The sequence below is a fragment of the Sparus aurata genome, chromosome 12 (genome assembly GCF_900880675.1).
Source record: "Sparus aurata chromosome 12, fSpaAur1.1, whole genome shotgun sequence".
NCBI lineage: Eukaryota > Metazoa > Chordata > Actinopteri > Spariformes > Sparidae > Sparus > Sparus aurata.
The window spans coordinates 12,719,192-12,746,998 of NC_044198.1; the positions used below are offsets into that span (position 1 = coordinate 12,719,192).

General features: G+C 40.0%; 4 protein-coding genes across 5 annotated transcripts; 2 read left to right on the forward strand and 2 right to left on the reverse strand.

Moving 5' to 3' along the window:
• Positions 1 to 1,930: 1,930 nt before the first annotated feature.
• On the reverse strand, positions 1,931 to 7,846 carry rnf170 (ring finger protein 170). Of its 2 annotated transcripts, none has more exons than XM_030435386.1 (7): positions 7,231 to 7,488; positions 5,723 to 5,886; positions 5,131 to 5,206; positions 4,576 to 4,690; positions 4,295 to 4,368; positions 3,775 to 3,906; positions 1,931 to 3,178 (listed from the first exon to the last, which is right to left on the reverse strand). In XM_030435386.1, exons 2-7 carry the CDS (start codon positions 5,860 to 5,862, stop codon positions 2,909 to 2,911), a joined length of 807 nt encoding a protein of 268 aa, XP_030291246.1. In that variant the 5' UTR covers positions 5,863 to 5,886; positions 7,231 to 7,488; the 3' UTR covers positions 1,931 to 2,908. The 2 variants fall into 2 exon arrangements, with proteins under 2 accessions (XP_030291246.1, XP_030291244.1); XM_030435384.1 differs by lacking the exon at positions 7,231 to 7,488 and adding an exon at positions 7,617 to 7,846 and having other exon boundaries at positions 1,937 to 3,178.
• Positions 7,798 to 12,392, forward strand: gpn3 (GPN-loop GTPase 3). The gene is made up of 9 exons (XM_030435383.1): positions 7,798 to 7,931; positions 8,931 to 9,129; positions 9,287 to 9,395; positions 10,447 to 10,614; positions 10,780 to 10,904; positions 11,053 to 11,168; positions 11,571 to 11,667; positions 11,758 to 11,886; positions 12,007 to 12,392. Exons 2-9 carry the CDS (start codon positions 9,082 to 9,084, stop codon positions 12,070 to 12,072), a joined length of 858 nt encoding a protein of 285 aa, XP_030291243.1. The 5' UTR covers positions 7,798 to 7,931; positions 8,931 to 9,081; the 3' UTR covers positions 12,073 to 12,392.
• Positions 12,393 to 12,435: 43 nt separating this feature from the next.
• On the forward strand, positions 12,436 to 15,926 carry arpc3 (actin related protein 2/3 complex, subunit 3). Its single transcript, XM_030435387.1, has 7 exons — positions 12,436 to 12,585; positions 12,976 to 13,075; positions 13,787 to 13,863; positions 14,214 to 14,282; positions 14,543 to 14,669; positions 15,219 to 15,313; positions 15,660 to 15,926. Exons 1-7 carry the CDS (start codon positions 12,580 to 12,582, stop codon positions 15,720 to 15,722), a joined length of 537 nt encoding a protein of 178 aa, XP_030291247.1. The 5' UTR covers positions 12,436 to 12,579; the 3' UTR covers positions 15,723 to 15,926.
• Positions 15,927 to 16,893: 967 nt separating this feature from the next.
• ube2g1b (ubiquitin-conjugating enzyme E2G 1b (UBC7 homolog, yeast)) lies at positions 16,894 to 21,446 on the reverse strand. The gene is made up of 6 exons (XM_030435388.1): positions 21,000 to 21,446; positions 19,544 to 19,646; positions 19,361 to 19,458; positions 18,889 to 19,067; positions 18,561 to 18,669; positions 16,894 to 18,402 (listed from the first exon to the last, which is right to left on the reverse strand). Exons 1-5 carry the CDS (start codon positions 21,040 to 21,042, stop codon positions 18,583 to 18,585), a joined length of 510 nt encoding a protein of 169 aa, XP_030291248.1. The 5' UTR covers positions 21,043 to 21,446; the 3' UTR covers positions 16,894 to 18,402; positions 18,561 to 18,582.
• Positions 21,447 to 27,807: the final 6,361 nt, after the last annotated feature.

Consider the following 27,807-nt stretch of genomic DNA (forward strand, 5'->3'; position numbering starts at 1 on the left):
AATTCTCTCAGTAACAACCTTGTTGACTTGCAGCCAAAATGGAAGCAGACTATTATGAACGGGTGTCTCACCTACCCCCTTGGAAAAGTGCACAGCTGACAGATTTTTGCAAAATGGTGGGGGCGTGCTCAGAGAGAAGTCTGTGTCACGCTTGGGACAGATGTGTCTGAAGCATCACAGGAGCAGAGACAAATCGCCAAACTCAGTAAACGGCTAAAACACTTCAGGGCGTGTTTCAGCAGATCACACTGGATTTTTAAATAAGGTGGAGAGCGTCCGTGACGTAGGGACTACAACGTAAATGTTGTGTGCGGGCTTGTATGAGCAGGGAGAAGTACAATCCTGGCATCATATTACACATTTACAAATTGGTGTTTCTAATGTGTATTTGGTTTTGACATGACATTTTGGGCAATTCCGATGTGGATCGCACCAAAGCCCGGACTCTTCCAGCAGCTACAGTGCTGTCCCCACCGGTGCAAGACTCTCACCTAACCAGTTTTTAGCTGTATAGGCAAGCAGAGGAATTTACAAAGCCGTTTGACTATCGAAAACAAAAAGGGTGGAGGTTGCTCAGACACCCCAGAGACAATCTGGAGGAGAACACTAATCGGCAAAGACAGCGAAAAAGGTATGACGCAGCCTGGCATGTGTCACACCTTAAAACGAGACATTCCAAGTGAGAGCTGACAGTGTCTTTACGCAATGTGAAGCTGTCAAACAAACCGCATGAATTTTACAGTCGACTGCTGATCTGCCACGAGTCTCAACCCCCTCCCCTCCACTCTTCAAGAACACGAAGGCCAATGCTAGCTCAATAAATAGAGCAGCAAGACAGCAAATGGCCCGGATACAGTTTCGGTTACCACCCTGAAGTGGCCATTTTCAGCCTGAGGGTCAAGACCCCCTGTGGACTCGCACTCACTTTAGGGTGCCAAGAAAAGATTAACGGGAACTTTAGGATACAAAATCTTGATGATTGTCTGTCAATTCATTTTTTCTGATGAACAAATATACGGATAACAGCCATGCTTTTTTCTAATGCCGTTATCGCAAGATCACAAGTTAATTGTCTCGTTATTGAGAAAACATGCTGTTATCTCAACCTAACAAGATAATTAACCCGTTATCAAGAGAAAGCAAAAGGTTCCCTTTAATTACATGTGTTATCAGAGATCAGGAGTGTCATGGCAGCATGCTCAGATAGTGTCTTCACAACTATAGCAATTGATTTAACAAAAAAAAAGTCAGATCATAAGAATTCAGACTTTTCATCAATGCATCAGACTGTAATCAAATCTCACTTTTTTTTTTATATGCGTACTGTATTATACCATCTGAAGATTCCAATGAGAATTCCTTCAAATGGGCAGTGGCACATCTGCTTAAAGTGGACCGTTGTATGTAAACCTAACAAAAATTAGCCATATATACCCTCATAACAAATTGGTTGGGAAAACAATACTTACAATGAATGGGAAAAAGTTCATATTGCATTGAAACTCCCAAAGCCAACACACAGAGAGGTGAGCATGTCATGGTCCAGTCTTATGTGTCTTATGAAGTTGTCCACTAGTGATAAATATTATTGTTGCTTAAGAAATCACCCTTTTTCTTGAGATAATGATGTAATAATCCTGTGATCTCTATATTAACAGCATTCCACAACAAAAAAATGTAGGCATGGCGGCTCTTGGTTTCTGTACAAATTAACTAGATACAAATGGAATATCTGTCTGTCTGTGGCTCGACTGGTCGAAACGGGTTGGTTCATTTAAGGGGCCGCAAGTCAAACAGGTTTTGAGGGATATCTGCATCTTCACTGTGCACGACTTCACAGCAGAGCTCTGCGACTGATCCAAGAACTTCTCCAAATGAGTTTGAGCCTTTTTGCAAAAATGTTCCCAAAAAATGACCTATAATCAAATACTGTGCGGCAAGTTTTTGTCCAGTTTAATTTTCAAATACATTCTTAAAAATGTGCTCACAGTAAACGTCCAAACTCACAATTACCATTAGATTGGCAAAGTAAACTTTAGGATATGTTCGCATTTATATCTTCAGACAGTGTTCAATTTCTTCCATTTGGCTTCCTTTTATGATCAAGGGATTGCCTCTTTTACTTCATGAATTCAAATCTGTGTTAATATTGCAACGGTTGGGTTGTCCTGTGCACCGTGCTCCCTTGGATACATGCAGAAAGGTTCAGAGTTCAGAGATTTGAACTGCCAGAAGTAAAAATGATTCAGTGGTTCTGACATGAGCATTGAAAGCTGTGTTTTTTTTCCAAGTCATTATGAATATGCATAGTCACGGGTTACTCACAAGCAGGCTGTGATAGCCACAGTAAAATAGTAACACAAATTTGTCTGACAATCGACTATCTGGATGCAGATGGCCAACTTTAAATGCACATTATCAAGACACTGCCATTAATACGGTACATTCAAGATCACGTTATATTACACAACTGTCTGCATTATGACGATATGCACATTAACCAAATGGCTGTTTTGGCATCGGTTGTCACAGATGGAATTTGTGGCTGGTCGTAATGTTCATCGTTCAGTAAGGGACGTCCCTCAAGTGCCTGAACACACTCAAAGGATTGCCCCAGTCTGGTTCAAAGCAGATACTTACAACATCACATTCCTTCACTGCCAGCTTTATGCTGTACTGTTGCTTTGACCTGTGAGCAATAAATGATGTATTAAATACAGAGTGAACATTCAGAGCTCAATCTTTTCTTAACCCTTCCCCTGTAAATAAGTAACATCCCAGGCTTCATAGTAAAAGCCTTCCAAGAGAACCAGAAATATTGATCGAGGGCATGTATTCAGCTTCTGCAGGTCCACTTCACCTCTGAGCCTGATACGAGCAAGCTAAGGCTTCCCCTGCAATTGAGCACTTAGCCGTTCAGTCTCTGCGTGACCACCTCTCTGTACATGATGGAGATGTACACAAAGAGGAGCAGGATGACAAAGAAATCGTCCATGAACCCCAGGAGACCGAAAAGGGCCTCTGGGAGGATGTCGAGCGGCGACACCAGGTAGGTGAGTGCGCCGACGAGGCAGAGGAGGATTCGGATCCTGAACATCCAGAAGAGGCCACCAACAGAAAACATCTCCCGAAAGGCATGACGCAGCAGGGTGGGCACATCTCGCAGCCGGTCCATAAGCTGGGAAGACAGGGGAGGGAAAATATTAGGCAAAAGTCTGTTCTAAATATAGACGTGCTTATGATGCACTTCATAAGTCAGTATGACATTTGCAAGGTTTTATCTTTTCCCAGCAGTGTTCAGGATTCTACACAGTTTGGAGACACATTAAAAACTATGTTTTAATAACTGATACTGCTTGTAATATACTTTGAAAGCATTTATTTGACTATAGTGACAAGGTCTCTAGAAGGACCTTCAACCTGTCTCTATTCTATTCCACATTTCAAAGCCCTCACTCACCACTTCTCTTTCTACACTCGGGTCGGATGGTGTGCCTTGTCCACATGTAGACTCAACCACTGGCATATTCTTATTTAATGGGCTATTCTTGGTCTACCTCCATCCTACCTACAGGACTACATCTTTCAAAAAAGTACAGGAAGTTACTGTATCCACTTCCAGGACTCTACTAACTGTACCTGTCTCAATGAGAGTTAATTCCTGGTTAAATAAAAGTGAAATTGAATTCAAATTATGTAAACGCCATTTATGTATGAATATATAGTAAGGATAAGCTAACGTGCAATCTATGTATCTGGCTGTAATATACTCACCGATCGTGGCTGGCCTGAGAACCTGCGGTTGTAATCGTTAAGGTCTCTTAATATCAGAAGAGGTTCTGCCTCACCATCCTGGACCCTCTGAGGAGCGGCGTGCTCGTGAAATAGCGGGAAGAGCAACGTTACCTGTTGAAGGGGGAAAAAAATAATGCTTTATGGGGGGAAAAAATCCAAATTATTTGATTCCAGCTTCCAATTGTGAACACTCCCTGGTTTCCTTGCTCTTCTGAGACAGTTAACTGAATATCTTCAGGTTATGGATTAAATGGAATATTTGAGGTCGACATCTCGGCTTTTGTGCAACATTAACCAACATTTTTTACCATTTTTACATGAATGAGTTAAGACAATACCATCACTCTCATTGACTAAGATATCCTTTATCCTTTATAAGTCTTATAGATTATAATTTAACATAAATAGATTAGTTAATTAAGTAAGTATTACCAGTAAGTCTGGCTTGGAAAAAACAAAAGCTTTTTAGTAAAAGCTCAGTTTAAGTGTTGGGTCTCACCATTTGTCTGCAAATGGGGCAGTTAATAGCGCCCAGCCAGGTGCCATACCTCCAGTAGGCTATAATGCAGGAGCCTATAGAGGAGAAAAACAGCACTTTAAAACATGAACACAGCACAAATAAACAGGACAACTAAATAACTTCAATGGAAGAGCTCCTCATGTATGATTGGATCTGAATTGAACTAGGAAAACATGCTTAAGAATTGACAATTACTTTTCTCTCAGTTACTCAACAGTTTTGCATAGGTCATATAACGTGAGTCTATTAGTCAGTCTTACCACAGAAAAGGTGTCCACAGTTGGTTTCCACAGGCAGAACAGCCTGCTGCAAACACACAGGACAAGACATGTCTGTGTAGTACTGCTGCCTGGCCTCCGCCTGAGAAGTTTCATCCTGACAGGCAGAAATTAAACACATACAAATCAAACACACACGAATACAATACAAATGTAATGAAAGAGAATCCATTCTGCCCCATTAAAGTGATAACAAAAAAATAATAAACTATCCATTCTGTTTTTTAAACGTATAGAACATGTTCATGGTTAATTTTAAGAAACATACTTGACTTTTTCCCTGAACCTATCATTCTTAATACTAAATACTTCTGTGGGCATTTGAAAAAAACAACTGTGTACAGTAGTTTGACCTACGCAATGAATTGTCACGTCTATGTATATTTGAGTCAGGTGTACCAGTTACATAAAACTCAAAAAGGTGCTCAAGTCGCAATTCTTACCAATGTCCAATTAAAAATTCATAATTTAAAAAAAGCATGCTATTTGTTTGTATGTTATCTTTGACAACATATCAAGCTCTATCTGTCTGTGTACCTGCTCTGTTTGCAGCTGCTGTCGGACGGCTCGAACGTGCTCCTGATTCTCAGGATGAATGTTCTGCTCCTCTTGTCTGCAAGGTCGTAAGACAGATATTTGGCATCATAACATTCAACAGGTGATCACATTTTTATATCCAAGAATTTCATTTGGCAAGTGATTTGGAAAGCAAATGGAAATTACCGAGCAAAGTTATGATAACAGTATCACCTTGGAAGATTCAAATTATATTAAAAAGCAAAAATTGAAATACAATTCATGAAAGCAACAAGCAGAATAAATGCAACACTAAGCTTGCAGAACAGGCTTCTATCATTTGAATGATTTGTGAGCAGTGCCTACAGGCAAACTTACTGTGGAGACACGTTCTCGTATGTGAAAAAGAGCTAGCGGCAAAGCATTGGTGCTTAATAAATGTATAGGACAAACTGTACCAGATTAGGTAACCAGAGTTGTACTGATCAGCATTAACTGAAAAAAATACTACTTTTAAAAAAGAGCTTCTTCAAAAGTTAAAACAACTCTGTCTCAATAAACCAGAGTTTGTGACACTACTATACATAAATATCATCCTGAATTTACAGCTTACCTGCAGAGCAGAGTGAGGAGGCCTGCGAGGAAGGTGATACTAAGAACCACAACAAATAAGACCTGGTTGCTGACACCCTCAATGAGGGTGTCCTCATCTTGGATAAGGTAGTCCAAATCCCCACATTGATTGTCCTCCATCTCCCACACTCATAGCCTACAGCACTGGAAAACAGGAGGCAACAAAGAGGTTAGCATTTCACTAGCCACTGTTCTGTCATTTCTGCTGCTTGGGGCGTCTTAATCACAACAATGAAAAAAAAGATGCAGTTTGATGATGTGTGACGTAGCGTGGGACCATGGTAGTTATTGTCTCCATCAATCTATTAAAAGCCAGGTTCAGATACTACGTAATGTTTAGAATGTTTATGTCACTTCTGTCCCTCACTCTCTGATGCATCATCAGTTTTTGCCTGGAACTAACAGCAACAGGCGGCCAAACGAAATGCAACATTGCCTTGAGTGACATTACAGATTTATTTGAGTTTAAACATTGTTCTAAACAATTGGAATAACATAAATATTTCTGTATATTACAGTTTGATAATGTAAATTGAAGCCCGACTGATTAGCAGTTTTTGGGGCTGATGCCAACATTAGGGAGTAAAAATTACGATATCAATACATCAGCCGTTATGCACACATGTTTTGCAGTGATCCCTCAAATGTGGTTATCCAACACTTGTCAGTGCACTGAAACAGTAATCTACACTCAATATCTCATAATCATAATTCACCCGAAAAATCGTTTGCTTTCTGCACTGTGTTCTTCAGAACCAAAAAGTTATTGACAACATACATTCTGATACCAATATATCTGTGATCTGCAAATAGTAGCCGAAATTATATCAGTCAGGGTCTACAAACATTAGCCTACATGTTATATCTTTAACTTCCCAAAACAGGAAGTTCAAGGAAAGGGAAAGTTTTGTCCAGGAGTGTAATTCTGAATTACTACTGAGTTTATTATTGATATTGTTAGTTGCAGTGATAATATTTCTTATTCTGTGGATGTATGGATCAACTGCTATACATAGACTCTAAATTATCTTGATCTTGTCACATCCTTCAAGGGTAACAGAACCTAGATTGATAGCCTTAAACAACATGTTTTTAACAAAAAAAACAAACAAAAACAAACAAAAAAACAAACCTATATCACCATGCTCCTGTTACCACTATTGAATAGAATATATATATATATATATATATATTTTAAATTGATTTTTCACTGAAGCTAGCCACAATCAGAAGCTTGCTGCGACCTGCACACCTACATGGGAAAAAAGCCCCAGGATGAACAAAACAAATGGTGCCAAACAGGAAGTTCATAACTTTGGACTCAGTGCACACAGCCCGCAGTCCTCTCAGTTACACGTCACCACACACAAAGTGAATTAAAAATGAAGACATTTAAAAACACTTGGATAACAGTTCACACACTATCCGGGGAGATGTTGTTTATGGTTACTTTTCTTGACGTTATGAAGTAGCACTCTCTTAGCTTACAGTTAACCTGCTGCTCCCCCTCACTGCTAGCTAAGTTAGCGTTGGCGTTGCTAATAAATCCGCTACGTTTATGGACATTTCTGACGCTGACAGCCAGTACTGAGCTGTTCTCTCGCTTGAGGAAAGTCCCCCGCCGCCTGACAGGAAACGTCGATGTAAAACGAACAGTTGGTCCTCTAAATCCGGGCTCAACTGTGCTATAATCGGAGCTAATTCATAAACATAGCTACCCTATGGTAAGCCTGGTGACGTCGTAGGTTGTGGCTGCTAAGCGACCTACAAAGTCACGATATGTGAAAAAAGAGCACGACCACTCGGTGACGTCTACCAGATAACTAAGTTACATTTCAACACATTGCAGTAAGACGGGGCATGACCCCACCTACCAACAAGAAGTCCACCTCTCTCTTAAAGCTTCACTGGTCAACTCCATTCACCGTCTCGGCTCACATTTTACTCTTCCAGCAGCTACAATGAGAGGCTCGGTCTGACTATCAGCACGTTTTGGCGAGCAGCGCCATCGTTGCTTAACCGAGAAATGTTTTTGCATCAGTTTTGAATGCTGGTCTTGCTGTTTCGGTTTGTTGCATCGTTTCTTCCTCCTCTTCTTCTTCTCTTTGATCCGGGGTCGACGATTCAAGCGCTTCTGGACGCACTACCGCCCCCTACAGGTCACAGAGAAGTGTCTCATTTTGAGCAAGGTCGGTTTTAACTACTAAAATCTGATCAGATGTCTGTGTGGTAGAGACTAGCTACTTCTGTTTTCTCTACTATACTTGGGCATCATTCTGAGGTAGTGTAACTTGACTTGAAAAATTTCATTTTCTGCTACTTTATACTCCTTCTCCACGACAATCCAAAGTCCAATATCACACTTTTTACTCCACCACATTTACTTGACAACGTTACTATTCATTTTAGCAGATTTAGTCTAACAACACAAAATATAATCATCAAATAAATTCAAAGGTATTGTTATATATTAAGGACAAAACTTTAATGATCACCGAGGGTAAATTCAGAAACTGCCCAGTGTATAAACTATATAGCCACCTTTGGCAGCTTTATTTTAAAGTGATGAACACATTAATGCATTCACATTTATAATCAAAAATATAATATGAACGGTATGAATGATTTTGAAACTACTTTGGGTACTGATGATGATGTAAGTAAAAAAATCAAACACATAGCTTTTTCTTGTAACAAACATTTGTCACTGAACATTCACTCAAGCACAGTACAATCTTGTGGTACTTGCACTTGACTGATTATAGTATTTACCATCAGTATTTCAATTGTCGGCAACTTTATACTTACTTTGGCTCCATAACATTTAGGACGCAAATATTGTACTTTTTACTCTCTACGTTTACAAGTTGCTGTGTATATTTCAAAGTGGCGTGCTTTAAATTAATCTATTGTGCTGACAATCTGATAATTAGAAAAATGCAGAATACTTGATTCAGTTATCTGAACCTGTAGTATCCAGCACACACTCACATGTAAATATATGTATGATTTGCTTTTTATTGGCAGAAAATTACTTTGATATTTGGGCACATTTATTATCAGATACATTTTAAATTATACTGTTTGTATGGTTTTGACCAAAGTAATACTTCAACATGATATTTTGACTTTTTACTCAAGTTTGAGTTGTTTTATCCAATGCTGTTGTTTCTACGTGTGGTCGGTAGGTGGCAGCAGTGAGCCTGACGACTAGTGTGAGTGTGCATGGAAACAAGAAGAAGTGGTAGAGCATCAGATCCAGATCCAGGCATTAAAAAACACATCAGCAGCTTCATCAGCGAGCCTAACTTTACCTCAACACCCTCTCATTGAGGCGAAATGCCTCGTTTTGCGCAGCTGGTGATGGGCCCGGCGGGCAGCGGGAAGGTGAGTCACCGCTCCTCCAGGTAGACGCGCTGGAATGCCTTGTTATGCTAGTCGGCTAACGCGCTAAGCTAAGACATGAGGTTTGTCTGCCATGTAGACCAAGTTGAAGTTAGGCTAACTTATTTGTTAACGGTTGGGCTTTTGTTTTACCTTTCAGAGTACCTACTGCTCCACCATGGTCCAGCACTCAGAGTCCATAAACCGCTCCGTTCAGGTGGTCAACCTGGACCCAGCAGCTGAGCACTTTAACTACCCTGTCATGGCAGGTGAGTACAGCATGTTGTTAGTTCATATTCACATTGATTAGGTCTGATTACAAAGATTTAAATGTTAACCCAAGAACAAAAGGGCTTCAAAAAGACAGATTAAGAAAATATATTAAAAAAAACAACATGCATGTTATTACATGCTTATATTGAGTTAAGAGGGTCTAACTTTAACACACTGCAGCTATGAGATGTGGTTTGCTCATAATGATGAATGGATAGTAGGGTGGGTTCAGTTTATATACACAGTTTATTCTGACCACACACGCTCAATGTAATCTTAACAATGCAAAAGATGTGTGTATGTGTGTGTATATATATATGTATATATATATATATATGTATATATATATGTATATATATGTATATATATATATATATGTATATATATATATATATATATATATATATATATATATATATATACACAAAATAATACACATGAAATAGAACAGAAATAGAGACAATTGAGACTTGGCAGAGTGCATCAGGGTCTCTGCAAGTCCTTACAAAGTCTTAAGATGCCTTAAATTTAATTGTTTGGAATAATATGAGTCCTTGAGAGTCATTAAATAGTCTTACATTTGAATGAGTGATTTATTATAATTGAAACGTACATTTATTTATCTTTTAATTATTTATTTTTTTGTCAAAATGAGTCACACTCTGCATTAAAATCCAAGTTTCTGATGTGACAAAATCTTTATACCCACCACTGAGCTGATTAGTGTCCTTTTTACTTACTTCTGGAATTTGTTGTCAAAAATGTTGGTTATACTGACTCACTCTAATAACCACATTGTTACATAAAATCTTGACCATGCATTAATTGCAAATGTCTGATACCTGTAGACACCTTGGTCGTCATAAAATGTTATTTGCCGCGGTTTGTTAAAAAAAAAAAAGAAGAATTAATTCTGCACATGTTACTGTGGTTAGATTGTAGACGGATAAACAAAGGAAGTCATATAAATGTTCTGAGTCACATGCTACACTTGAACTAAGTGTCACTTTGTGCTGCGAGACACCCTCATCGTTTCTGCCTCCTCAGACATCCGTGAGCTCATCCAGGTGGATGACGTGATGGAGGACCATTCTCTCAGATTCGGCCCTAATGGAGGCCTGGTCTTCTGCATGGAGTACTTTGCCAACAACTTTGACTGGCTGGAGGAATGCCTGGGTCATGTGGAGGATGACTACATACTGTTCGACTGCCCAGGTAAGCACAAGGCAGATGGGTGGCTGAGAAGAGTAATACAAACCTTTAAGGCGTCTTGAGTAACAGGCATTATAACTTTTGGAGAACAAAAATTCATGAGCACTGTCCCAGTTTTATAGCTATGTATGAAATCCCGGCTTTTTGACAAGTGGCTTGTTTCCACAGGTCAGATTGAACTCTACACACACCTCCCTGTGATGAGACAGCTGGTGGAGCAGCTCCAGCAGTGGGAGTTTCGGGTGTGTGGGGTCTTTCTGGTAGACTCCCAGTTCATGGTGGAGTCTTTTAAGGTAACAACCGATCCCTCCTTGTTCTTTTATCAATTTGTTTGATTCCCCTTTGAGTCCGAGCACACCTCATTTACTTAAGTCACAATATAGTTATGAAAGCCAGAATGAAGTGACGCGTGAGACATCTTCCCTCTTCCTCTGACTGCAGTTCATCTCCGGCGTCATGGCTGCCCTGAGCGCCATGGTATCATTAGAGATCCCTCAAGTGAACATCATGACAAAAATGGACCTGCTAAGTCCCAAAGCCAAGAAGGAAATTGAAAAGTAAGTTGCATTAATGGCCAGCAGCTGTATTTAGTATGTTAAGGAAAAGCCCTGCAGGGGTGTTTTCTGTTAGAGGTGGAAACACATTTTTTTTTTTAAGACAAGTGGCTACACTGATCTTTTGATTTCACATAATTATGATGCCTTAATTGGTAAATAAAGCTCATTTTACTTTTACAAATGTGGAGAAAAAAATAGGAAAACTACTTCAATGGGTTTGTGGTTAGCTTAGCTTGTATTTTGAAAGATTAGTTCGCCCAAAAATAAAAAATACAGTCATCATCTACTCACTCTCATGCCGGAAATAACAATACATTAGACTGTTTATTCATGCAGCAGCAGGATTCATCATCATCACGTTTTGCCTTTTTTTTTTAATTATTTTTTTTTTTTTGACACCAGGTACCTGGACCCAGACATGTACTCAATGATGGAAGACAACTCGGATACCATCAGAAGCACAAAGTTCAAGAAGCTGACTGAGGCCATCTGCGGTCTGGTAAGCAAAGCCCTGAAAGTTGATGATTTCATTTTGGATCGGAATTTAGAATCATTTTTAATGAGACCGCCTCTCTGTCTGTGTGTCCAGATTGATGACTACAGTATGGTGAGATTCCTGCCGTTTGATTGCACAGATGAGGAGGGTATTAACATAGTACTGCAACACATTGACTTCTCTATACAGTATGGAGAGGACCTGGAGGTCAAGGAGCCCAAGGTGAAGCGATAAACAAAAAGAAAACACAATAAAACATGCTGTGAAGTATTTTCAGTGCATCTAGCTATTATTGTAAGTGTACTCATTTGTCTGTTATCCCCATTATTTCCTTTTCTGCAGGAGGTTGAAGAAGAGCCTGCTAACCTAAACTATGATGAACTTTTTCAAGACAAAGGCGACAGCTGAGGAGTGATGTGACTCCAGGAAAAAAAAGAGACTTGTCAGAGCTAATTAAAAAAACATTTGAAGTGGATGAAGGATTGACTATATCAAGCCCAGGTGGAGAATGGCATGCGATTGCAAGGACACTGAGAAAAGAGCGTGTGGGGAAAAAGACAGACTCATAAATTATGTTGTGTGTTGAGTTTTTGTTTTTGTATGCTGTTTGGATTAATTAGGAAATGTGTCATTTCAACTCATAAATGTTTTATTATTTCAGGACAGTGTTGAACTTAAAGAGTTATTAAATACATTTATTACTGCTATATTTTTAAAATAAAATATTACAGAAAATACACATCATGAGTGCTTGTGTGGATGAAAGTTTCGCGTCAGCGCCCCCATGTGGCAGCTACGCTACATAGCATGTAGCCACTTCCTGTATAGCTGAAGGGTGGGACAGGCGGAAGAGGAGTCCGGAGGTGCTACTATATTTCTTTCGCTGAGCAGTTGGACTGATATTTATCGCTCAGCATGCCGGTGAGTGAATCCTACTTGATTATTGACCAGCAGACGCCTTTAATGTGCGGTTTAGAGCATGAAGAAAATCCTGCATTTAAACGCCGCTGGTTGACACAAGGGCCTCCGAGTTAACGGCTAGCTGTGATGACGTTAGCATAGTTGGCTAGCCATGTTAGCATTTGCTCGCGATTTACTGATATCGGACGGTGTAATCTCAAATTCGCCGTGATTTCAGCACCATTCTGCAAATTCTTCTTTGAATTTATGAAATATATTGTTTGGCGTCGTGATGGCGTAGTCCTCACTGCAGATGTGACCGTAGTAGAGATTTAACTGGTGCTATCTGACAGGAAATGAAGCTAGCTAAGAAAATTATATGTGACAGCAACTTTTTCCGTCTTTTCCAAGGCGTATCACTCGAGCCTGATGATCCCCGAAACCAGGCTGGTGGGGAACATGGCTCTGCTTCCCCTCAAAACCCAGTTCAAGGGACCAGCCAGAGGAGACGGTAAGGCTCGGACAGTTGTTTTAATGAGCAAAAAGTGGAGCCTACCCATTTGGACCACTTAAACACACAGGTCATGCTGTGTTTATTTAGTGTTCATGGCTTATTCACCGGCTTGAGTCAGTTCTTTTCGTAGGGATCATACCTTGTTATGACACTGAGCTCAGTTCCTGATTCATGAATTGGCTTAACTTCCATATATGGCCTTGAGACTGCACGCTTAACTTGAACTTCTTCATTACTCTGCCTGGACACTTGCAGCTTTCGGTGAATGTAAAGCTTGATAGTGAGTGTCCCTCAGTTAAAGATGCAAGAATGTGCTTCTTAGTTTTTCAATTATCTATCTATCTATATATCTATATCTATATCTATATATATATATATATATATATATATATATATATATATATATATATATATATATATATATATATATATATATATATATTATACATACAGAGAGAGAAAGAATATATTTGTGTCATATAATCGACTGAAGCAATGGGGTTTTGCCACATAAAGCAGTTTCTCAGCAGCCGGTGAATCAAAAATCAAAAATAGGGCCTTGCATAACAAAAAAAGACCTGCATGACCAAAACAGGAAGTGACTGCACTGTAAGATCAAGAAGAGATGCATACATTGACTGGAGGGGGGGACTGTGATTCATCATGCATTGTATTGATGTGTTTATTGATCTCCTTTTCCCATTTCAGGCATTGATTCAGACATCATTGACGAGGCTATCTACTACTTCAAGGCCAATGTTTTCTTTAAGAACTATGAAATCAAGGTAAGACATGTACATGCAGTTTCTGTTTTTTGTACATTTGGGTGATGGACAAACATGTACCTCACTACTGTGCCTGTTCCTCTCTGTGTTTTTCTTTCTCCATCTCCCTCACTCGCTGTGTCTTAAAGCAGCTGCTCACTTTGTTCCTCCACGTGTCCCAGCTTGCTTCCTCCCGTTCCCCTCGAGCTATGCATAGTTGCTCAGGATTTTAACATTGCAACCTTTTACTGATTATACCTGAATAGAACTGTGCTAAATACAGTAATATTCATGCTCTGGACAAAATGTACATCGTTTCAGTAGAATTGCAGGCGTTTCAGCTGCTAATGTGTGTGTTGTGTTTCTTGCAGAACGAGGCAGACAGGACGCTGATCTATGTCACACTCTACATTTCGGAGTGTCTAAAGAGGCTACAGAAGGTAAATTGCACATTTGTTAACGTACAGCAGTAGTGGATATCTTCACTTTACAGTGACATGTAGCAACAATCAAAAGTGTGGCTGGAGAGCCACAGGGGCTTACCGGATGTTATTTAGAATGTCAGTTGTTTTCCTCTCACACAGTGAGAGCGAATTAGCTACTCGAATGCATAGTCCAAGTGGGCACTAGTAAAACAGGTGAGCGAACTAACACTTTGTATTGGTGCGTGTGTTTGTGTGTGTGTGTGTGCTCTCCACAGTGCAGCTCCAGGAGCCAGGGAGAGAAGGAGATGTACACTCTGGGCATCACCAACTTCCCCATTCCTGGAGAGCCTGGCTTCCCGCTCAACGCTATGTACATTAAACCTGCCAACAAGCAGGAGGAAGGTAAGGACCAGAACGTAGTTGCCTCAGTTGTCTTTCTCAGTTGGACACTTCATCATAAAACTGGCAGTGATGCAATGAGGCCTGTTAAAACTGCGCTCTGAATAAGTGCCAGTCTCCTTGTCCCCTTCTTATGTTTCATCAAATTCCCATCGTGAAGTTATATCAAGCCAAAAATAGCAATGCTGACCCGAGCCCTATCAGCTTTTTAAGGATCTGAGGCTTGACGTGCTGTTTCATGCTTGCATAGTGTCCCTCAACCTTGTTCGTTGATAGCATCAGCACTGTTGTTGATGAATACCACTGGAGGTACGCCTGGATATTTAACGCATCCCAAAAATATGGATTGTCTGAGATGCTAATTGTAACGAAATAGCTGGTTTCTTTTTTCCGCAAAGGTCAGAACATTTTAAAGGTCGTAGGTCAACAATTAAAGCGATGCCTCCCGGTTCGATGTAGCAAGAATAAATGAAATGTTATGCTGTGGTCTGACTTTTTTTGTAGTGTTAAACAGTTAGTCGATAAGGTTGTTGCCTGTCATGCCTTTTCCAGAGACTATGAGGGCGTACCTCCAGCAGATCCGCCAGGAGACCGGCCTGAGGCTATGCGACCGCGTGTTTGACTCCCAGACAGACAAACCCAGCAAGGTGAGTCCCACATCTCCACAATATCAATATCAGCTTTAATGCAGTGGTGCAGTAACAAGATGCTGAATTATGAAATGATTTCGACACATGAAGAGCTCTGTGCCATTGTCACGCCAGTTTTTACCCAAATTTAGAAGTATTGTTCCTTAGGCCCCTGAAGTAGTTTTTAAATTGTGCAGTGAAACAAAGATTTCCGTCCAGATTTCAGCACTACAACAACCTGTACCCTCTGGTCTGGTGACAAATTGATTGTGCGTTGCCCAGTTGTTTTTCTGTCCTTGTCACAGGTAGTGTGCAGTCTGAAAACTTCAGACACTTTCCCTAACAGAGGTTTTGTTTCTTTCAGTGGTGGGTGTGCTTTGTCAAGAAGCAGTTCATGAACAAAAGTCTGTCTGCTCCTGGACAGTGAACATCTCAGGACCCACAGTTTCTATTCTACACCTGCAAGATGGATGGATGAATGGAATTTTTTCTTTGGGTGGGTGGGATGTGCTTTTGTGTTGCTAAGATGATTTTATACTCTTTCAGTTTAAGGATATGTCTTGTCTTGTCTGGATGTCGACCATATTGAGCTGGTGCTTAATTCAATAAAGTGGTCATGGAGATTGGAAAATGTGTACTTTTTTTTGGTACTTTACACAGAAAACAAGGCACACAGCCTTAATAGCAGCTGTTCCCGCCATCTCTTTTAATATCAAGTTCAAGTGCTTTCTCGGCCACATTTCCTTACAGTTAAAGACCCAATGCGGCATAGTTTGAGATACAGATCAAGGTAAGCTATTGACATTTTTATATTAAAAAAAAGAAATGATTAATGAAATAACCCATGTGTTCTTATGTTTAATTAAAAAAAAAAAAGAATAATTAAAAAAAAAAACTATAAAAACCTTGCTTTTTCCATCCTAAAATTCGCAAAATTGTAAGGGTCTTCAGGATCCCTGTGAATGAAGTTGGATGTCTGTGTGCTACAGACGTGTTAGTCTAATCTAAATCTGTACTGTGTAGTTTTGGAGATGGAATTAAAACTCATTTTAATTTTTACAACATCAACAAGGTATTAATACAAACGTAGAAATATAAATTTTTTCCATAACTGAATAAACAAGCTGTCCAGAGGAAAATAAGGTCCAGAACACAGTTTGAAGCTTGAAAGGTGGCGGGGTCTGCCAAATATAAACAGGTGAAGAGGTATGAAACTGTTGTTCCTTTATGATCAGTGTGTTTATTTAGTTTGTTTTGGCATAAAAAGTCAGTCAATGAAAATCTTTCTTTTGTGATTAATGTTTCTACCCCAAAACTACATAGTGCACCTTTTTAAAGGATAAGTTCACCCCAAAATTAAAAGTCAGTCATTATTCACCCCCGTACTACTGTTATTTCAAACGAGTCCCCAACTACTTCAGTTATTTAAGAAAGTGCTGCGAACTTCAGAAACGTTTTGAGGAATACAAAACTTCCCCCAACTTTCCACCAGTTGGAGGGTGAGCAGAGTGACTGATTTTTTTTCATTTGGGGGGAGCTGTTCTTTAAGATAATACGTTGTGTTGTGGGTGAGTAGAAACATTTCAACAGTCAGTAGACAATGTCCAGAATGAGGTTTATTGAACTGTTTTCACGTTGTAACATTTATTGACATGAGTGTGCGCCACTGTATACCTACGTATTATTTAACAAATTATGTCCTCACTAAGCATAAAGATGGTATTATTGTGATTAAGTCCATAAAATCACTTGATCAAGGGATCATGTGGGTAGTATAGGCGTTTATCACAGCAGACATTTTTAACTTACACAGGGTTCTTGAATTTTTCAAATGTTTTCAAGGTTTGAAAAGTGCTTCGCAGGTTTCTTTGACAAGAAACCTTTTAATGATTTCCATTTTGATTAAGTGAAATAATAATTTTGAGCAGAGACATGTATTTAAACATGTAATGCACCACAGATGTCAGGTGCAGCTCAAAAAGTGCTTTAATTGGATTATGTTAAAAGTGTAGGGCCCCAGAGCATAGCAGGAAAAGTCTCTGTGTTACTAATAACATTAACGATGGCTGGAAGCAGCTGAATGGAACTCAGCCATCATTCATTTTATTATGTACATCTGTGCATTTCCTCCTGTGACGTGTCAAAATGTCTTCTGTGAAAAAGTTCTACCGCACAATATCCACACACTGTCTCTCCAACAGGCGAGAATTTTCTCTTTTGAGGCTCGGCATGTAAAAATGTCTGACAGTTCTTCCAAGCAAGGACATATAATTTATATTTACATAGGTAAAAAAATGTAGCATGTTTGTTAAAAATATATTTATCAGTGTGTCGTCTTTGGTTTGTGCACAGCAGTTCTTCTGGATTCAAAACAAGCCTTCAGACACAGTCTTTATTGAGGTTTCCTTCACTGGCAGTCAAGAGTTAAGGCAGCGCTGGGTGGCAAGTTTTTCCCCCTCATGGAGAGAAGGAACACTTTCCTCTGCAGAACACTTAAGGTGTGCAGAGAAAGGAAAAAGCCAGTGTCTGTATTTCCATCCTTTTCAAGACTGCAAACACTCCAAAATTGCATAAATTGATGAAATAGCTGTAGAGTTGTTGGCTCAGTGTGGCAGGTTGAAAATAAAAATTATAACCCCATAACAGACGGTATGCATCTTAAAATAATGTCACTCTAAATAAATAGGTCAATATAAAGTAAACAGAAAATGGGGCATTTATCAGCGGAGATCATTTCTCCTAAAATGTACATGACAGAGAAATTATTTGTCTGTTTGATTCATCCTCCTGTGGTTGGAAAGCTGACACTTGACCAGAATACTCTGCCAATAGTCCCATCAGGTGCAAATCGTGAGCAACTGATGGTGGAGAATCTCAAAGTAAATCGTAACTTTTGGCAACATGAATGCCACTGCTATTCAGCAATATTCATAAATAACAACCACTCTAACCGCAACACACAAATCAGTAGAGAAATATGGGTTTACACATTTTTCCCCCAGTCTTTTTCTTCTTTAGGTGGCCAGTTGATGTTGGTAAAGTTGTGCCCCGTGGTCGTCTAGCCGATTAAGAGTAACCAGTTGTCGAATCCCCTGTGCAGCTCCAACCTGAAACAAAATTAACACCTCAGTCTGGTTATCATCGGTTACTGTTGAGTATATGTATTTATGTGGGTTTACAAGGAAAAACATCTATATGGAGCAGCAACCAGCAACATCCTCTCACTGTGTAGAATTAAAGTATGGTGTAGTGAGGTTGTACCTACTTTGTTGACGACTGGAGTGAACTTAGTCGTAAGCCATTTCTTGACTCTTCCGCACACAGCGTGACACCTTTTTCTTGAAAACTCCTTTAGGATCCTCCCGCCACTCTTTCTGCAGGGTAGTACACATAAGAAAACCCTTAGACTAGAAAAGTAAGACTAAACTGTGCTCACATTTAATACATTTAGACCCCTTCTCCACATGTTTACATACTGTAGATACACAGAGATTAAGAATCTCTTACGGCTTGCAAAGTGTCCAACATACATCACTGGGTGGCAAACTAACCCCAGCATGAGAGAGCTCGCATATGAGACAGTGGGTACTTACAGCTGCATCCACATTGGCAGGAGAGTCTCCGTTAGGGTCTGCCAACATGGAGATAACACTGAGCATGATGGTCTCTACTGTATGGATCGGCAGCCAGCGCTCCTCAGGCTTCTCATAGCCGTACTTGTCCTCACCAGGCTCGTGCAGAATGGAGATGCAGACATCACCATTTTTTGCCACTGGCGGAAAACAGGACACCGAGATACGTTTGTAAAATTGCAGAATCAGATGCTAGATCAGATACTGCTCTGGGTTTGTTGAAGAGCTGAGAAAGTCAAACCATTTACATTTAATCCTGAAGCAAGTTAAGATAAAGCTTCCTTTTTTTCTAATTGAAAGTCAAAGTCTATGTGATTGTTTTTGACATGTTCTGCATTCCGTACCCTAATATTTATTTTTACACTTTCAAAATGATTTTGAATACTTTCTTTGATAAGAGACAAAGTGGCCCGGGAACTAAGGGAAGTCTTACCATTTGGATGCCAGATTTCCGTGATGAACTTCATCTTGGGAGGCCTCAGAGGATAGTCACGGGGGAAGGTTAAGGTTGCTTTGAAGAAACCTCCTTCACTACAAACGACAGAGAGGATGGCATTCACATGTACTGTACACTAGGGGATTATGAGTAAATTCACTGGTAAATAAATTAACTCACAATAATGTGTCTTGAGGACCGATGACGACCACTTCCCACTGATAAATGTCATCATCATCTACAAGGCCCGCAGAAAAGCCGTCCACCGGGTTCTTGGTGAGCTCTGAAATTTAAGTCAGAATCAGCTTTATTGGCCAAGTATGTACAGACACAAGCAGGTTGACTTTTTTTTTCCTCCAGATTTGACTGTGAGATGGTAAGGTAAAGAGTAGAGGGGAAGGAGGGCTGGGCAATATTAGGATATCAGATTAATATTATGACAAGTGAAACTTGATTATTATGCCCAGTCCTTGCACTGATGAAGCCAGGAGATTGCAAATATCTAAGTCGAGTATCGCAATAAAGCCAAAAACAATAGCAATATTTTTCAAAGGCCATATTACCCTGACCTAGATAAGACTATAATGACAGCAAGTATGTGAAAACAAAACACCAGTGACATACAACATAAAATGAAATGTCTCGAAATAAGTCAACTGTTTCTGTCTGTTGCAAAACAACACAAATACTAGAGCACGACCTAAACTTACTTTTGGGAACGATTAATATACTGCTATTGGGGAGTAAAACATTCTGATATTAATATATATCTGCTAATATGTTGTTTATTTTATTTACAATGATCCCTCATGTGTGGTTATTTTACTCTTGTGACAAAGATAAGTAGACCTAAAATTTTAAAGATTAACAATGAACTGTGTCTGTTTGGAAGCTTTTTATTACCCCTAGAATCGTTTCTGCATTATAATCTCTAAAAACATTTTAAAAAGAAAATGCTTTACATATCAGCACATATTGGACAACATACTCTAATACCGATATGTCTCGGATAGGTTTTTTGAAGCAATTTAAATCAGAAGGAAAAAAAATCTTCATTCGTTCAACAAACTAAATAGCAAAAAAAAAAAAAGGACAACACAATTTTACACTGATTCACTCCATTTATATGTGGCGGACCCCGCCACATTTCTAGCTTCATACAGTATTCTGCACCTTATTTTCCTCTGACGACAGCTTGTTTACTCAGTTACGAATAACATAAATATGTCTGAGTTTGTGTTATTACCTTAATATTAATTAAAATTCTGAGTTTGGATTTCATCTCCAGAACTACGTAGTGCCCCTTTAAAACCTGTTTGTGATCGTACATTTGTCAAACATGGAGTTTACCAACGTCTCGACTGAGTACATCATATTAGCTGTTGCTCGTTAGTTAGTGTGTGTGGTGATATGGAAACGTCCTGTGGTTGTTGAGCAACGACAGCTAGCTTCAGACACATCCTCTCTGTAGTAACCAGCTGTCCGTACACGTGTATTTCAACTTGGTATGTCTGTAGGTCAAAAACAGTGAGCTAACCACAGCGAACAGCGGCCAAATGAAACGTAGCTGCTGCTCTCATGTGGCGTTTCAACACAGTGAAAATAAGCTGTAGCAAGCAACAGTTAGCCAACTTACCTGCTAATTGTTTACGTAGTAACAACGAGGACCGTTCCGTCATTTTACAGCCACTGCTATACCGGTATACCTTTTTTAAAAAAACTGTTATTATTGTTGAGTAACGCGAGGCGACTTTCAAGCTGTCAGCACGGTGAGTTAAACATCGGGTAAAGAAAGTGAAGCACACCGTCCACGTTTTCTTCTTCTGCCCGTCTGTCTGACAACACCAATAACACCAGTCAAAAAAACAGAAAAATTGTACTGTGACTTTTTTCCCTCCGTAAAACTTCTCAGGTAAACTTTTCTTCCAGGTTGCATACGGAACAACAATTAGATTAAGGTAAAAGTCCGTTGATGACAAACGGGTCTTTAAATGGAATCAAAAAGATAAGGAATTTAATGCTAACACAACCAAGGAAGTGCTGCCTGCAAGGCCGAACTCAGGGAGTAAATAATGCTGATGTAATCTGTCTTCTTCGTGTAGCTGTGCAGCAGGATGTACCCACACTGGGGCATTACTGCCCCCAACAGGTTGTTATAAAAACTACACCTTCTGTATTTGTTTTCTGCATCTCACATGCCGAGGAGAGGCCAGAAGTATGTGGACACCACTTTGGGTCTGGGGTTATATTCATTGTTTGGCCCAAAAGGGAAATGTTAATGTTACAAAGCAGAGTCCATAATGAAATGGTGGTGGTGAGCCCAGTTTGGTGTGGAAGGAATATTTTACAGGGTAATTCAAGTATGTTTAGACTCTTTTTTGACAATATATTTGAATTTGACTATTTTGAGACCAATTAAAAAGGGAATTACAATAAAGTCTCTCCATCACAGTTTTATTCCTGAGAGTGTGAAGGAGGCCATAACAGCCTGAGTGAAGGTCCATATACCCTGTAAAACACTGTCCCAGTCTGGATTTTCTTTATTATCTTCACAACCTCCGTTGTGCTTTTGCCTGTGTCCGTTTGTTGAAATTAACAGTTGAAAACTGTTTTCCACGAAACTTGAATTTGGAGGATGGGTCTGAGCCCAGATGAGACCCCATTAACTTTTTGTGCGTGTACGTATCGAGGGACAGATCCAGGAATTTGGGGTTTATTTCCACCTTTTTGTTAATTTAAGGCAGCTCTCATAGCCCCCTCATCTTGCTCTCTTCTTTACTTGCTACACCCACAGACCCACAGCTTTCCAAGCCAACTTGTGCTCCAGTCTCTAAAAATACCACAGCACTCCTTACATCCACTCAACACAGTGCCACTAAAAGCTCTAAAACTATTTCAGGCTTGACCCAAGATCGTCCCCCTATCGGTGCTGTCAGTGCATCAGATGACGAAAAAAACCTGCTGTGCTGTTATTTTCTTACTCTAGTGAATTCTGGCTAATCATCTTGTAACAGCCTTTCCTAAATAATGATTAATAAATACTTCTCCTTGCGTAACCTCATCATCATTTCGTTTCCATATCTTCCTCAGTGCTGACGGATCTATTTCAGGATTTGCTAAAAGCCATGTTGTTATACCAAGCCAGCGGATCCTACAGCCCTCTTCCTCTTGTTTACTTCTTGTTTCTCTAAGGGAACATTCTGCTTATTTTGTACATTTTACCAACTCATACAAATCCTTGTGTACCTTAATGGTGTTGCAAATACCATTATCATGCTTAAAGTCTGGTGAATGGCAGCACATAATTCACATATGGGTGTTTTTACACTCCCGTATCTGTCTTCTTTCAGATTTTACTGTCTCTCTCATTCAAACACAAACTCTTGGGGAATTCAAATCATACATTTTGTAAAACACAGTCAGGGTTTAATAATAGAAAAACTGCATGTTTCCCCTTGACATTGACCACTACATCAACTAGTCTCTAAAGCACCCTGTTGCTAAGGCAATTCATTCCGTCTGCTTCGTTTGACCCATACGGTTTGTCCAGAAAAATGCTTGAATCAGAGTTTTTTCCTGATTTATCACTCATCGAGTTCCCCTTAAAAATGTATTCCTCTTCCTCCGATCTTTAATATTCATCAACTCTGACTTGCACGGAAATATATTGCTGTAGTTGTCTCTTTTCTACACGAAGTAATAGTCTTCATGTCTTCTAACACTTGTATTCTAGCAACCACCTTTGACCAACCATGCTCTCACCATTGATGTTTCACACCCTCCAGGGCTCTTAACATCTTGTTCCATCATTAATTCTACTTGATATTTTCTCACAGCTCTCTTTTGTATCACCAGGAGCCTCATTCCTTCATACCGTGGGGCCGCAATCCGTAAGATAATTTAACCTCAAACCTACCAATAAATGTTTTAATTTCCTACTGATTAGCAGGAAAAAAAAACATACAGCATACTTTCACTATTTTTTTTGTCTTGAACTCATTTGCATCCTGACTGACATCCCAATCAGATCCCCCCTTGACTACCCCAGGAGCAGCTCCGCTGCTTCAACAAACGCTCCAGTCACCTCGGGTCTTTTACCCAACTCGTTTGTTTTTTTGCTCAGAGGCAGAGAAAAGGCAGTTTTTTTTTAATCAAATATGTATCAGGAGGAATTTCTACTTAGGTTGGTCTTGAGGATGGTAATTTCCTGCACGCTTGCAGACCCCCGCTGTCACCCATATTTCCTTTAAAAAAAGCTTTTTGCGTATGATCCTTAACACATTTCCCACATCGTCTTGCATTCCCGCAGACTACAGAAACCTCCAACATTTGAAAGAGGACACGGGTGGGTGTATAAATTCTTGATGTCACTCGTGAAGCGTATCATTATTTCACACAGAACACCGAAGTCGTGAGTGCGGTTGTTGGTTGGCATCAGTTGTTTGATTCATTCTCTGCAATCACCGGCTCATTCTCTGTTACGGTCTTACAATGGTACGTAGACAGTCTTGTCCCATTGTAAACTCTCTAAAAAATGTGATATCCAAGGGAAATATTCTGTCAACACCATAAAACATATCATTTTTTGCCTTTACTACAGTCTGGCATGTGGCTGGTAACTATCCCTGCATTTAAGAAAGCATTGGAATCGTTTTGTTTGGATCTCCATGTCCTCCCAGTGATTTGTAAGTAATGATGTAGCATCAAGTCTGGAACAGAATGTGTTGGGGGTTTTGGGGAAAGGGGAGCAGGGTTTGTAGAGGGGTGACGAGAGTTTGACCATCCAGTCTAACTAGGTTTTGTGGACTTACAGTTAGGAACGGTTAACAATTGTAGGTTATACTGCAATAGTGTGGGGTCCCAGGGCTGTGGCTACTGGATCGATGGCTGTGTACATCTTAGGTTGAGGGGTGTCCAGTTTTAAGGACTTTGAAATTGTCTCTCTGCTCTTTGCAGATGATGTGGTTCTGTTGGCTTCATCAGACCGTTGCCTTCAGCATCGATGGGGCCATTTGCAGTCGTATGTGAAGTGGATGCGAGTCAGCACCTTCAAGTCTGAGGCCATGGATCTCAGCTGGAAAATGTTGTATTGCTCTGTGAAATGAAGCACGAGATGGTCAGGCGGATTGGTGCAGTGTCAACACTAATGCAACCTTGCCCAGGATCGTTGTAGGGAGGTGGGTTTTCCGATTTGCCCGTCGTTCCATGTTTGAACCCTCATATATGGACGTGAGGATTGGGTAATGACCGAAAGAAGGAGACTTTTGACGCAAGAGGCCGAAACGACTTTCCTCCTAGGGTGTTAGGCTCACCCTTTAGGTTTTTTTGTGCGATTTTGGGGAAGGCCAACTGCGAACTGCTGAATATCTCATCTGTCCTCGGAAAGCTTTGGGATTCCACAAGGCAGAGATGTAAAACTTTGCTGCAGAGATAGACATTTGGACTCCATGTCTAGCTTGTTGCCATTGTGACCCGATAAGTGGTAGAAAATGGATGGATGGGACTTTCCATAAAGCTGAGACTATACGTACTGTATATGTGCTGGTCTCATTATGATACTATTAAATGCTGTATTATTGGGCAGTGATATAGAGCATTGATGTTAAAAATTCTCCATGCATTTCCCTCTGTGCACATTACCAACGCCTGCATTCAAACAAGAACGGGAAAAGATACAGAGCCCTGGTCAGTGGCTAATGGCAGGTAATTTGTTGCATTGATTAGAGCTGTCTCGCTGCTGTTCTGAGGTCGAAACCATGTTTGAGTATGCCATCAATACTCTTTAAACTGAGAAAGTGAATTGAGTTACTGACCCACACCTCTTTACTTGAGAATGCGCTATGAAATGGAAGATTACACCTCTTTAAAGTGTTTTGAAAAGTACCCACTGCCTGTGATTTAAATGTACCTGCAGAAGCCCAAAACCTTTGAATCGCATATAAAGTCAGCATATTTTCTCTAAAATATCAAAGGTCTGATGAGAAAAAGATCAAGCGGCAGATTGTGACTGGCTCTGAGAAATGAAATGACTTATTTATGTTTGTGTCTGCCTTGTTGGAGACAGATCTTGTCAGAACTAGGGCCGACTTAACAATAAAAGAAATGTACTACCAGTTAAGAGAAACAGCTGATTTCTAGACGTCTCGGTCAAGTGTATGCAACCTGAGTGAAACTGTCTCTAATCACAACCTTTAAAGAGATTGTCTGATGCTGTGCTTGGCTCTATGAACTCAGCGGATTACACTGAATCTTTCAATGAAAAGGAGTTAAAGCAAACACTAGTTTGAGCCTTGGGCACTGCTGTTTATAGAAACTAGAGCAGCTTGAAAGGCACTCGCTGATTCAAGTGCTACTCAACACAGATAGCTTTATCATTCATGAAAACATGATCAAAGCTAAGCTAGGTTCCCAAGGTTAAGCACAAGTGGCGTGGAAAGATATAGACTCCCCACTGTGAATCTGACACCCTGTACTGTTATTTGTTAGAAGTCTGATTTGATGTAATGCACAAACCCCGACCACATGTGCCTGATGGCTTGCTTCTCTCAATTTGCTTCATGCCTACAGATAAAAAGAGATATTGTTTGTGACATTCATACTCACTATGATAGCTCATACTATTCAGCACTATTCAGTCGTTCACCGCTGAGATTGTTACATTCATAGTAATTTGGTCCAAGTTCCATGCAATCCCAACTTATTCTTTCTTTGGCAAGCCAAGTAAGGTCGAGTGCTTGGTTAAGGAACCCCCCCCCCCCGCCCAAGATACTGCAGTCTTAAATGTAAGTATCCAGTCTTTATAGAGAGAAAAGGCAACCCACTGAGCAACATATGTATACAAAAGACGTCAAATCAGCATCTTTCAACATTCAACATCTGACAGCCGCATGTCAGCCTGGGGCAGACCCTCTGCCAGATGAGGATGTAAAACTTTATTTTGGAAGGATGTCACCTGGACGTCGATGATGAACATTAAAAAGACATCACAAAAACGTTCATTCCGGATCCTCAGCGGACATGTTTTCGACATTTGACAGAGAGGTTTATTTGATGTCTTTTCGATGTGTTTTCCTCAGTGGGAAGGTACTAGCATTATTGGCAATTCAATGTTGTTCAAAAAGTATGACGATAAATTTAATTTGTACTCTAATTATCGGTGCGAGGGGAAATGAATGGTGATCGAACGAAAAAGTAACTTCATAAAAACGTATTTATTTCTTATTTTCTTCTCTATCAAAAACATTAAACTCCCTCCTCACAACTTTTAAAACAGTAAAATATTGACAGCCAAGTACTAACAAAACTATACTAAAACATAAAAATGATCACAGACAAGTCATTTGAGTCCAATTGAGTTCCATGTCTCATTTACTAGTCATCAAAACACTGAGTACACATCTGCAGTTTACAGTTGTGACTAATGTTTTCCCATATTTGCTGATGACTCAGACACCGATGGATGATTGTGTTGAGCATGTACAGAGCTTCTGGGCCTGAAAAGCAATGCCAATGCATTCTTCTTAATAGCCAGCAGGAGGCGACTTCCCTGGTTTCAAATTTAAGTCCCGACTTCTCACTTGATTTATTTCCTTAGCAAACAGTTTCCCCCTGAGTTCAAGGTCTCAATCATTAGTTTCAATACTTCTTCATCGAAGCATGATGTTTATTTGGTAAATGATGTTCCCTTCAGAGTAAAATAGATGGTAAAACAGGGTATGCTTTAAGGCGTGGCTACTTTGTGATTGACAAGTTGCTACCGGCGGGTCCTTATTTTCCTCAGTCACTTCCTATCAGTATATAGTCTATGGTCACCTCTGGCTCTGAAAAACCCAGATGATGACGGCTGCAATTCCAAACTCGGTAGTCCACAAACCAATACAATGGGTTTACACTTGGATTCAGCTCACATTGGTGGATAAGAGCCAGACAGAAATAAACTTTACTACAACACTTAAAACTGCAAAATGCTGGGAGAAAGCCACAGTCTTGGCACTGAAGCAATTAGCACAAAGGTTGTAACTACTACTGCATCAAGAGCTTGTGGGATTACTGGCTCTCCTGGGACTACGGTAGTTGTAAAAAAAGGTCACAATGATTTGCTGCCTAGAACCAACAGTGTTCTTCTTTTTTTTTTTTTCTGACCACAGGTCCAAAGATGTCGAACTCTGTACACCCCATTCTCGAGGAAACCAAATGAAGTAATTAATAGATTCAAACCTCAGGGGTGCAGATATTATGTGCTCATCTCCATCTGTTTGTTTTGCCCAGTCGTTGACACAGATATTCCAGAACTACTGCCACGAAACTTACAGCACACATTCAAGCACCAGCAGGAGGAGAACTATTGATTTTAGTGACCCTGTGACCTTTCCTTCAGCTGTGTTTTTTATCAACGTCTACAAGTACAGCAGTACCTCGAATCAGGATCAGGAGTCCCAATTACT